A 13001-nucleotide genomic window follows, 5' to 3' on the forward strand; every position below is an offset into this window, starting at 1 on the left:
CAGGGAGGTGCACAGAACAGAGTGGCTTGGGGACAGATAACAAGGCGTGATAGGAATATTTAGCGGTCCGTCTGGATTCCTAAGTGACTACTGTGCTCTCGGAGTCCTTATATACGTGCTTATTTGTAGTTTTTTCACCTTGTACTATTACATATATATATAAATTAATATTTATATACACATATATGTATCATAATTTTTAAAATAAATTATATACAATTACTTATATTTAATTTTATTTTGTTGTATCCCCAATATGTTTAAGAAAGACTGTATGGAAACTTACAAAGAAACATGCAACATAGCAACAGCAGAAAAACAGCAAACACTTTTATTTGCTTACTAAGTGCCAATAACTATTTTCAAGCTCATTGAATCCTCACAACAGACTGGCAAAGTAGATAATGTAATTATCCTTACTTTTTTGATGGAGAACCTGAGGCACAGAGAAGTTAAAGGGACTTGTCCAAGGCCACCAAGGTGTAAACAGTGAAACTAGGATTCAATCCAGGCCCGCTGGCTCCAGATCTATGCTCTTAACCAAAACGATAAGTTGAGAAAAATGAGACATGGCGAAGGAAAACTAGATGCTCTTTTATATACTTGGCTCTTCCTGCTGGGCTGCATCCTGCCTGAGAATAAGGACTAGCAGGTTATACATATTTGATAAATGTGTTAATGAATCTTTTTAAGGCGGCTGTCCAATTCTGCTTTTCCTTAACTTCACTTGTTCCCTGTTGTGTTTGTGACTATCTGTAATGTGCAGTGGGGTCAGTAATGAGGAGGAGAACCAGCTCCTTCCATTACATTCTAGGATGATGTGAGTTCAACACCTCCCTCCCTCTCCAGGCTGACCTTTTGCTGAGAAGTTGTCCTAACTAGCACATGCCCAGGGGCCTCAGCTCAGTGAGCACAGTCCTTAGTGGAGCAGCACGAAGACCCCCACTCAGATGCCCCAAAACAGCTCCCCGTGCCTTCTATCTGTTCTTCTACTATTGCAACCCATTCTTTCTTTAGATATGCCCATCCTTTCATGAGAATTAGTGTGGCATCAGAGAAATCTGAGTCCTGGCTCTGCCACTTATTGGGCAGGTCATCCCAGGGTCCAGGAGGTGATATTTGTATGGCATCACCAACACAGCAGGGACTCCTAGTCCAGAAGTCTCTTCTCCATTCTCTGAAGCTCTGAGGTAGGAGAAATGGATTTAGGTTAGGAATCATCCAGCCTCAGTGTTCCCCAGATCAATCACCATAAATTTTTTTTGCATCTGTTCTGTGTATACCTACAGTGTTTATGCTAACAAGTTAAAGAGATGTTTAAAATGTGAGTAAAATTATTGCTCCATAAGGACCACATTTCTTGTTTCTCTCCTTTAACTAAGCCAATCCCTCCATCCTCATCCACTCCCAAGCTAGAGGAATTATTGAAATAAATTATCAAGTGGATTATTGCCATAAACAGGGCCTCCACCTCCTCTTTCAGTCCCACCCCCTCAATCCTTATCACATAAGTGTCCTGCTTGTCTTGAATTTAAACCCTAGAGGGACAGAGCTTACTTTCTAGAATCTCTGACTCTTTGAGTTAGAAGTGGCTTTTAAGGTCATCTCGTCCCAACTCCTCGTCCCAGGAATGGGAACTCTCTCTATCCTGCCTTCCAAAGGTGGCCTCCACACCTGCTTGTATACTGCTCTGCATAATTTACACAGTGAAAGGTGGAGTGAAATAGTCCTTTCATGTGGCTTAGTGTCCTGCCTCACAACTTAGGAAATCTCACCAGAACAAATCACTAGGTCAGGGTTTCAAGATGGTTCCTCCCACGGACTCCAGAGTGCCAACATAAAACCCAAAACTCCGTCCTGAGCTTCTCCTCGGGGAGGGAGGTGGTTGGAGATGTCGCAGGTTTTAGAGTCACAGAGGACTAGGTTCAAGTCTCACTTATACTGCTTATCAGCTTTGAACAAGGTACCCCAGCTCTCTGTGCCACTCACCTGAAAAATACCAGGAATAATCCCCCTCAGAGGACTGTGGTGAGGACATCAGGTGCATAAAAGGAGTGTGGGACACATGCTCCCCTACATCCACCCTCCAGTGGCTATATGAGAACATGAGCTTCTCTGAGGGTAGAAACTGCTTTACTTAGTCGATGTTACCTGTCCCAGTGCCAAGCATAGTGCTTTGCCCAGTGTAAAAATATAAGAAAAATAAAATAAAAGCTAACTTATAGGTGCCCCAGAATCCAGACCAGAGTTTTGTACTCATACGTCCCTTAGTAAAGCCTGCTCACAAATTAGCAAATCCCTGCTGCCCTCTGTCTTTGGAACGAAGGTTTGCTCTGTGTACTCAGTCTGAAATGAAAGTCAAAACAGCAGCTAACATGTGTAAGCTAGGAAACCGAAACTGTTTTTGCCTCTTGCTGGAAACTGAAAGTTACTCAATAAACATGGACTCCAAGCCTCAGAGCAAGACAATGGCTTTGGATGTCAGGACGTGGGAGCAGATATTTCAAGAACTGATCTGGCAGGAGAAACCCCGGGCCAGATGGACGCTGAAGTTGGATGGGAACCTGAAGCCAGACTGTGTGGCCCCAGGGTGGAAGCAATATCGGCAGAGAGGATTTGGCAGGTAGGTGAGAGTCTGTCCGCCATGGGCCTTTCTGGGCCAAGAGGCTCAGCTGAGCATTGATCAGTTCTTTTCAGAGCTTGTTAAAAGAATAAGTGTCACCAGGCTCTTCATCCTTTTGTAATCACACTTCTTTAGGATGGAAAAGGTAAGATTCTAACCTTCCATTTTTCTTAACAGCAGGAAGTTTCTTCTTTTTTAGGTTTCCTCCCTAAATATTTCTGGAAATCCTAGGGAATGCCATGAATCTGTTCTCCTGTTCTCTCACCACCTCACTTGTTGCAGACTGCCTCTTTCTACAGACTTCTGCTGTCTCCCTCATCAGTCCTGCTGGCTTCCCCAGGCTGCCACAGCCCTCTGAGCCCTAGTCCTGTTCAGTACCAGCCTAGGACTGGGACCTTCCTTTAAAGCCTCAAGAATTGACTAAGGCCAAGCAATGGCTTTGAACATCACTTTACCAAAGACCTGAGGATAACAGGAGGGAATGATGCTATAAGAAAGAAATTAAAACCTAGTTCTTGGAGTCCCTAAGTAGTGCCCCTTCCTTATTGACTATCTTCCTCTTTAACTTCCAGTAAGCCTCCAGCTGCAGGAGCCAGCTTCCTTGCCAATATCAGGAAGGTGAGAACTGCTCATCTGGACAATCAAGTCTTCTCTTTTTATATGGCACAAAGGGACCTTCACTTTCCACTTCACCTGTTACCTGCCTCCCTCTGTTCCATTCATTATGGATTATTAGCCATGCCATACATTTTTAGACTTCTGTACCCTTGTCCATGAAGTTCTGCCTGTTCAGCAGGCCCTTATCTCCCTCCCTCCCTACTCATCCCTCAAGGACCAACTCAAGTGTCCTGATCTCCCTAGGCAGAGTAAGTGTTCCTTCTCCAGTCCCATAAGTTAATTCAATCTCTCTCTCTCTCTCTCTCTCTCTCTCTCTCTCTCTCTCTCTCTCTATATATATATATATATATGTATGATCTCTGTCATTTATTTATAATACATTTGTTCATTTATTTTTAGTAGCTATTAAAAATGTTTTTCTTTTTTTTAAATTGAAGTATGGTCAGTTTACAAGGTTGTGTTAATTTCTGGTACACAGCATAGTGATTCGTGTGTGTGTGTGTGTGTGTGTGTGTGTGTACACATATATATATATTCATTTTCAATTCTTTTTCACTATAGGCCATTACAAGGTATTGAATATAGTTCCCTGTGCTATACAGCAGGACCTTGTTGTTCATCTATTTTATATATAGTAGTTAGTATCTGCAAATCCCAAACACCCAATTTATCCCTCTACTCCCCATTCCCCTCTGGTAACCATAAGTTTGTCTTCTATGTCTGTGAGTCTGTTTCTGTTTTGTAGACGAGTTCATTTGTATCATTTTTTTTTAGATTCCATATATAAGTAATATCATATGGTATTTTTCTTTATCTTTCTGGCTTACTTCACTTAGTATGACAATCTCCAAGGTCTATCCATGTTGCTGTAAATGGCATTATTTTATTCTTTTTATGGCTGAATAGTATTCCATTGTGTGTGTGTGTGTGTGTGTGTGTGTGTGTGTGTGTGTGTGTGTGTGTGTGTGTGTATACACATGTATATATACCACAACTTCTTTATCAAGTCATCTGTCAATGGACATTTAGGTTGCTTCCAAGTCTTGGCTATTGTAAACAGTGCTGCTATGAACACTGGGGTGCATGTATTTTTTCAAATTAGAGTTTCCTCGAGATATATGTCTAGGAGTAGGATTGATGATCATATGGTAAGTCTATTTTTAGTTTTTAAAGGAATCTCCATACTATTTTCCATAATGGCTGCACCAAACTACATTCCCAACGGTGTAGAAGGGTTCCCTTTTCTCCACACCCTCTCCAGCATTTATTGTTTGTGGACTTTCTAATGATGGCCACTCTGGCTGATGTGAGGTGATACCTCATGGTAATTTTGATTCCCATTTCTCTGATAATTAATGATATTGACTGTTTTTTCACATACCTATTGGGCATTTGTATGTCTTCATTGGAGAAATGTTTGTTTAGATCTTCTGCCCATTTTTTGATTGGGTTATTTATTTATTTACTTACTTGTTATTGAGTTGTATGATCTGTTTGTATGTTCTGGAAATTAAGCCCTTGTCAGTTGCCTCATTTGCAAACATTTTCTCCCATTCTGTAGGTTGGTTTTCATTTTATTTATAGCTTGCTTTGCTGTGCAAAAACTTGTAAGTTTAATTAGGTCCCATTTGGGTTTTTTTGCTTTTATTTCTATTGCCTTGATAGACTGTCCTAGGAGAACATTGCTAAGATTTCTGTCAGAGAATGTTTTGCCTATGTTTTCTTCTAGGAGGTTTTTAGTGTCTTATATTTAACTCTATAAGCCATTTTGAGTTTATTTTTGTGTGTGGTGTGAGGGAGGGTTCTAACTTCATTGAGTTACATGTAGCTGACCAGTTATCCCAACACCACTTGCTGAAGAGGCTGTCTTTTCTCCATATAGTACATTTATAAATAACATATATTCATATATTACATATCATAGAACATATATATTTATATATAATTGTTTTTGCTGTGGAACCCATTGTTTACATGAAGTCTCCTGGGGTCCTGCAGAACACAGTTTTCAAGCCATTCACCAGAGCCTGCATAGCAGTCATTTTGTTATGCCTGGAACCCAGTGAACTGGGTAAGAGTCTCTCTCCGCACCAGCCAGCGCTCTTTGAGGGACTCATGATATCTTTTATCAGTTATGCACTCCCCAAAATGGGAAGGTGCTTCTCTTGTTCAGATAAATTGACCTGACAGTCATTCTGAAATGAAGAAAAAGCAACCTACCAGCAAAGTTTTAGAAAACTATTGACCAGCTTTTGAAAAGCACTTTGTAGTTTACAAAATGTTTTCACTTATAATATCTCATTTAATGTGGACAGTATAACACTTGAATATTTTTCTTTTTATGGATGTAAAAATTGAGGCTTAGAGAAGGGAAGTGCTTTTCCCAAAGTTCCTCCTGATGTAAACTATGGACTTGGGTTTATGGCTTCAGGTCCCAAGTCAGGTGCAAAACTAGCCATGTTCTTCAATAGAGGTTATGTGCTATAGTAGGTAGATAAAACCAGGTTGGTTTCAAATGGCTTTGGGATTGGAAATATGGCTCTACTTACTTTGTGTGTCCTTAGGCAAGTTGTATATCATTTATGACTCAGTTTCCTTATGTGGATATTGGGCTCAATAATGCCAACCTCAGGGGGTGCTTTAAAGATGAAATGGGGCAACACTGTAAAGCACCAAGTGCAGTGCTTGCCTCAAAATGGGTACTTTATAAGAGTTTTCTATGACCTTGTGAAGACCAAATTTCACTGGAAAAATGACAGAAATGTTTTTCTCTCTAAGACATGCAGAGATGTTTTACTGGCAAAGAAGTAGACATGGGGCCACATATGGGTGGAAGTTCAGTGGGTCACAGGAAAAAGCTTGATTAGAAATGCAATCCCTCTCATTCTCGTCCAATTGTCAATTATCACATGCACTTTCTCAAATTGAAAGGGTTCTTAGAGACTGAAGCCTGGCCCATTTCCCTCAGGTCAACAATCAGTTGAGGGAACAATAATCTTCTTCCTTCTGTTTGCAGGTTCCAGTGTTCCTCATGCCAACGAAGGTGGGCTTCTGCCCAAGTGCAGATTCTATGTCACATGAAATTGGAGCCCCGGAAGTCCCAGGGGCAGGTGCTTATGAGGACTTTTGCTCAGAGGTGCCGGAAGTGTTCCCGGTCTCAATTTGAGAAGCCTGAGTTCTCCCTGGATAGCACCCAGAGGATTCTGAACAACCTGGTACAGCATATTCTAGAAAAATTCTACAGAAATGGCGTCAAGGTTTCAGAGATACCAGTGAAACTGGAGGTGCCTTTGGATGGGTCCCATGACACAGCCAATTGTGAGGCATGCACCCTGGGCTTCTGTATGAAGAACTTACAAAACTGCATGACAGAGCCATCCAAATCCCCTCTATCCCACATGGAGATTAGGAGTTCCTCTGATTGCATTGGTGATGTGTGTGGCCAAAACCTACCCAGGAACCGGTCAGCAGAGGCAAAGGAGACTCAGGGGAGTGGGTATTCCTGTGCTCATAAGGGCTCAAGGCCTAGCCATGCTGCTGCAAGGACCCAAGTGCCTGGGGCAGATCCTCAGCCCAAAGGGGACACAGGCCAACTGCTCACACCAGGGGCAGACCGGCAAGCCACACGGGGAACAGGCCCCCAGTCCATTCGAGTAGCAAGATTACTTCCCTCAGAGTGGACAGACCCACAGCCCATACAAGAAGGAGGCCCACTACCTGCAGGGTGGGGACATTCACAGTCCACACTGGGGACAGGACCAAAGGCCCCATGGAAGACATATTCTCAGGCTGTAAGGATGAAAAGCCAACAGTCGGCACAGGAGGAACAAGCCACACAAGGGGCAGGTCTTCAGGCCACAAGGGTGACACACCCACAGCCCACGAAGGGGACAATCCCAAGGGCCACATCAGGATCAGACACTCAGGCTACAGGGAAGGCAGGCACCCCAACACTAGGGTCAAACCCACAGCACACACAGGGGGCAATCCCAAAGGCCACAGCAGCGTCAGGCACTCAGGTTACAGGGAGGGCAGGCACCCCAACACCAGGGTCAAACTCACAGCCCACACAGGGGGCAATCCCAAAGGCCACAGCAGGGTTAGGCAGTCAGGCTACAGGGAGGGCAGGCACCCCAACACCAGGGTCAAACTCACAGCCCACACAGGGGGCAATCCCACAGGCCACAGCAGCATCAGGCACTCAGGCTACAGGGAGGGCAGGCACCCCAACACCAGGGTCAAACTCACAGCCCACACAGGGGGCAATCCCAAAGGCCACAGCAGCATCAGGCACTCAGGCTACAGGGAGGGCAGGCACCCCAACACTAGGGTCAAACTCACAGCAGACACTGAAGGCAGGCCACAAATGTGGGCCTGGGACCTACAGCGGAACCCAAGCTGCCTGGGGCAGGCAGGAGGGGTGCTCACCCAGAGGGGCTGCTTCAGACAGCATTTGCAGAGTCTCTCCCTCAAGGCTACCAAATGATTCCCTTGGCCAAGAGCAGTTGTTCAGATTGGGCTATGTCTGTGTTGTTGCTCTGTTTACCTTTCTTGTATCCAGATACTTATAACAAAGAAACGTTATGATGAAACCAAAAATGAAGACTTCTCTTCTCTTGTCTTAATTCCATAGTAATCAGTGAATTGGCTGCCATTTTAATATTGACAGAGAATTTGCTCTGAGACCAATGCAGGATCAAGTTTATAGAATAAGCACTGGTTTCTGGACCTCCTTTGCAGATAGTTCGAAACATGACCTATCAGATAATGGACCCAATAATGAATATTTGTTAAATCATTCGAAGGTTTTGGCTCATTCATTCACTCATTCATTGATATCAATATATATGTAGACCATAGGCTGACAAGAACTAAGGGTTCTGAGTGTTACCAGAAAGTTATTGTAGTAGACTGAATAATGGTTCCCCGAAGATATCCATGTCCTAATCTCCAGAACCTGTAATATGTTTGTAATATATAAAGTATATAATACTTTACGTGGCTAAAGGGACTTTTCAGATGTAATTAATTTAAGGATCTTGAAACAAGGAGATTATCCTGGATTATCCAAATGGACCAATGTAATCACAAGGGTCCTTATACGAGGGTTAAAGTCAGAAAAAAAATTTTAAGGATACAATCAGAGATTGAAGTGATGAGCTCTGAAGATAGAGGAAGAGGCCATGAGTCAAGGTATACAGGCAGCATTTAGAAGCTCATAAAGGCAAAGAAATAGATTCTCCCCTACAGCCTCAGAAGGAACCAGCTCTGCTGACACATGACGTTAGCCCAGTGAGACTGATTTTAGATTTCTAACCTCCAGAACTATAAGATAGTAAGTTTGTGTTGCTTTAAGGCACTGAATTTATGATAATTTGTTACAGTAGCAACAGGAAACTAATACAGTTATCAATATCACTGCAGATATCAGGCAATTATGTTTTAGGTATGCTTCAGTTTTAACAACAACAAAAGAGTGTTTTATTGATTAGAAATATTAATATACCTATCCCCTCTTATTCTTTTTCCTCTCCTACTTAAACCCACCCAAATATCCCAATCCTAAAGAGATTTTCTAAAGAGTCATCAAATCAAAGGAAACCTGTTTAGGATGGAGATATTTGGGTGGGCTTAAGTAGTTTGGTGACCATAGGAGTTATCATATTCTTTCACTCCTTCCAGCACTGGAGTGGGAAGCATGTAAGAACTTGCCAGTCCTGAGATCTTGTGACACATGGCTACACCTTTCACTACCTATTTCCATATGTCTGCTAGACATTTCCACATGGTTCTCATATCGCCGTATCTACATCCTCACATTCAAAACCACGCTCATCAACGTCTCTGACTTTCCTGTTCTAATTTGCCCTAGTCATCCAAGCTTACCTCAGTCATATTTAATGTCTCCTCCTTGTCACCAGTGCTTATTGTCCCTTCTTCTGTCAAGTTATTCCTTATCCACTGTTCCCCTATAAACCCTTCTCCTCAAACAGTTCAGGAATTTGAATTATTGAAATAATGAGGGGATTTGGATTTTACCTCATACGTAATGGGGAGTCATTGCAAACATCTGAGACTATGGGCAATCTGAGTAGAATCATATTTTGAAAACACCATATATTTCTGGGAAATAATAGAGTATAGGATAGAAACAGTGAGGAGTCTGGCTTGAAAAAGAAGAGTGGTAAACACATAGAAAGGTTCTTATAGATAATAAATATCTTGAAGGAATTTGAAGACAGTGAAACACAAGATGCAGGAAAACCCACGGATGAAAACCTTTCCTTTTTTCCTAACCACCTCTTTTCATTTCCTCTCAGGCCACTCTCATCAGTACTCTGCTTTTATATATTCCCACATCCCCAAAGCACGCTACTAAATGTGTGCATTCCTCTTGTTTTCATACCTTTTTGGTTCTTTCACAAAGAACATTCACCTGGAGACTAGAGATTTTATTTCTAGCTTGGTTGTGTAATATGACCTGGGGTAAGTCATCATCCTTCCCTGAGCCTCAGCTTCTCCATCTCTATAATAGGTTAATAACTTCTAATTAAACATGGTGGATTGAACATATGCATTTCCTTCTGATCACGCTTGCAATCCTACTGTGTGATGTAAAAGGGGGAAAAGGGCATCAATACACAAGGGCAAAGAGAATGGCTAGAAGCTAGAAAACTGATGGACTAGTGATAGGGAAATGACTTAGCAGAGTAGAGAAATCTGGAATAGAAGTTAGGCAAGGGAAAACTGAGGTGCAAGGCAAATGATGTGGTACAATTTCAGAAAAACTAAAAAACTGTAGGCAATAAGTAGCTCTGAATGTGGGTATTAGGAAGCCTGAAGTGGGAGGATTGGTTGAAAGCCTCTATATAAATTTCCTTTTCCCCACTCCTATGCAGCCTGGTAACTACTCTTAACTTACTCCAGGATGAACAGTGGAGGTTTATTCTCTGAAGACATTGACCCAAAGGGACTCTGGGCTCAGGGACTCAGGCATAGTTAAGGGAGGGAGTACCACCTAGCAATCAGAAAGACAGTGAAAGTTTACATACTGAATAGATGCACTCCCTTAGCCCGCTACCAAACTTAGAAGGCAGCATTATATCCTACCCATCGTCCCCTCAAATACACGGATAATGGACAGTTCCTCATTGGGAAAACTGATCAGCTCAACAGAAAAAAAAAAAAAAACCCACATACTGAAATGGGGGAAGGGGGTCTGTCCAATGGAATTACCAACTCAGATCATGTAGTACTGTAGCACATATTTATTGAAAAAATCTGCATGTTAGTGGACTCATGCAGTTCAAATCCATGTTGTTCAAGGGTCAACTATATATAAACTATTAGAAATAATAAGGGGAACAATTATGTGCGTAAGGAAAGTAGGATGTGATTTTGGCTAAGAAAAGGTATGAGATATGGAGGTGCTTTTTTGTTAACAGAAAAGAAAGTAAATTTGTCCTAAAGTAAAACTGGCTATTTTAGAATGAAATGAGGAAAATAGAGAAGCAGAGGACAAATTAAGGGTATATATACACATATATATATTAGAGAAAGAGAGAGAGAAGGATTTTATCTTGTCTAATCAAGTTGGCTAAAATTGAATTATTAAAAGGGTTTTTAAAATAAAACTAAATCTTGAATTTCTTTTTTAATCTACTGAAAGGACAAAGTTTTACTGGATTGTTGGTATGCTCCTGATAAGAGATTGTGAAAAGTTTTTCTTTACCTATTAAGTAATCTGGCTAAAAAACAGAAGTTCTATGTTCTATCAAAATAATTTCCTGTGCTTCATGTAGTCTCAATAAGATCTTTGATAACTGAATCTTCTCAGTGCTAAGAGTAAAGTTTTGTTAACAACTATGTAACCTTCTGCATTTGCTTTTGAAATACTTTATCACTTTGTCAAATAGATGATTTAAGTATTGTTTCATAATGATCTGTAATCTTATTTAGTCGAGTCCAAACCTGTTGATATTTTTGACAAATTTCCCAAAATTAAAATCTAAATGTAGTCTTTTGACCTCAGACTAACTTTGGGACTTCCCAGAGGGCCTCTGGAATGTCTCAAAAGAATGTCTCCTCTACAAGGAGAGATGCTGAATTAATTAGGTTTGTTTGATATGTTGGATTACATAGGAAGCATTGCCAAATAAATGATACTAAACCTCCTTAGATTATATTTATGTGGCTGTTATTAATATAAGTGTTCCAGAAATTATATGCAATCTGATATGTCCTGGTATGTTATCACTTTTAATTCTGGTTATTGCCTTGAAGTGTCACAGAAATAAGAAAATTTCCTTGTCAACTGCATTATAATGAAGTTTCATGAGATCTTTAGCCATGGCCATTTTAAAGCCTTGGTCATTTACAGAGTTACTCTTTTACTTTGATGCTTTTGCAAATACATGTAATCTTCAGAGAGATTCATGGAAAGGACTCAAACAAGTACTCTAGAACACATATTTCTGATAATATCAAGGTCATAAAACTGAACTGAGTAGGGATTTCCAGAACTAAGGGACAAACTGGATTCCAGCAGAATAAGAATTAATAACGTGGGACAGAATAAACCAATGAGGATGATTACAATTGCTATGATTTTTTATTTGAAACATCACCAATTTTTAAAAAAGTTTTAGTTTTTCCAGATTTGAGGAAAACTTTCCCCCTTTTATCTTAAGCTACCAACAAAGATGACACATTTATCTTTTTCTCCCTTCCCAGTTCCCCCAGAATTTGGAAACTCTCAATGAGTATTCTTACTTTCATAGTCATATATTTATTTGCATAAGTTCAATAAAAATCTGTTCTTGTAAGAGGACACTATTGGAAACACTGACTATATTATCAAGGCTTTGACTAAGATGTCAGATTTGAGACTGTGTATAGACTCAGATATGACCAGATAGCTTTAAGGAACTAAGGCTGACTTTATGAAGCCAATAAAATCCCTTGGAAATATTGGCTTGCCTTTGTTTACAGAATTCCTAGCAGCCTAACCAAGTGAATAAGGGAAGTCACTTCCTGGCAGGTACAGGAAGCTCAGGACTTGAAAAGAGGAATTCATCGAAATCTATTAATATAGCAGGATATATCTGATGGCAAGTCCTTAACTTGGTTTCCTGGCCTCAATAGGTTTTAAAGTTCAACCTGTTTTTTTGGTTTGTTTGTTTTTTAAGAAAAGTTCCAGTGGGGAGGGTATAGCTCAAGTGGTAGACTGCATGCTTAGCACACATGGAGTCCTGGGTTCAACCCCCAGTACGTCCTCTAAGAATAACTAAATAATAAATAAACCTAATTACCTTCCCCACCAAAAACAAAAAACAAAGTTTCAGCAAAACAGATTTAAATGAGCCTCTCTGATCAATTGCTATTCTTGCTATACTTGAATAAATAATCAAATTTTTTTGGAACTAGATGTATTTTGCAAAGAAATTAGACTTAATTTGACTGTCTTTGGTAGAAATGAGGGTGATTTTAGAGAGAAAAATTGTATTTCAGTAAGACACTTTTGTGTATATGAGATTCCAGTGCGAAGGGTGAGGGGTATAGCTCAGTGGTAGAGTGCATGCTTGGCGTGCAGGAGGTCCTGGGTTTAATACCCAGTGCCTCTGCTACGGGAAAAACAAAAAACAAAAAACAAAACCAGATATAGTGAGGTTTTGTTATTTACCTGTAAACTGGACTGAATCCTGAATTCTTCTAGTTTCCTCCAATATCTGGCTATACCTCTCCAAACTAATATTTCCAA

At 40.7% G+C, this 13001-nt stretch overlaps 1 protein-coding gene across 1 annotated transcript; it reads left to right on the forward strand.

Annotated features, from left to right (window-relative positions):
- Positions 1-2401: 2401 nt before the first annotated feature.
- On the forward strand, positions 2402-11419 carry RTP4 (receptor transporter protein 4). Its single transcript, XM_010976125.3, has 2 exons — positions 2402-2623; positions 6258-11419. Exons 1-2 carry the CDS (start codon positions 2442-2444, stop codon positions 7810-7812), a joined length of 1737 nt encoding a protein of 578 aa, XP_010974427.3. The 5' UTR covers positions 2402-2441; the 3' UTR covers positions 7813-11419.
- Positions 11420-13001: the final 1582 nt, after the last annotated feature.

The sequence above is a fragment of the Camelus dromedarius genome, chromosome 2 (genome assembly GCF_036321535.1).
Source record: "Camelus dromedarius isolate mCamDro1 chromosome 2, mCamDro1.pat, whole genome shotgun sequence".
Taxonomy (NCBI): Eukaryota; Metazoa; Chordata; class Mammalia; order Artiodactyla; family Camelidae; genus Camelus; species Camelus dromedarius.

Excerpts from the sequence above, each read along its gene's own strand:
- RTP4 (XM_010976125.3), top strand. The coding sequence starts at position 2,442 with ATGGACTCCAAGCCTCAGAGCAAGACAATGGCTTTGGATGTCAGGACG. Across the intron at positions 2,624-6,257 it reads CGGCAGAGAGGATTTGGCAG|GTTCCAGTGTTCCTCATGCC; the intron begins GTAGGTGAGAGT and ends TTCTGTTTGCAG.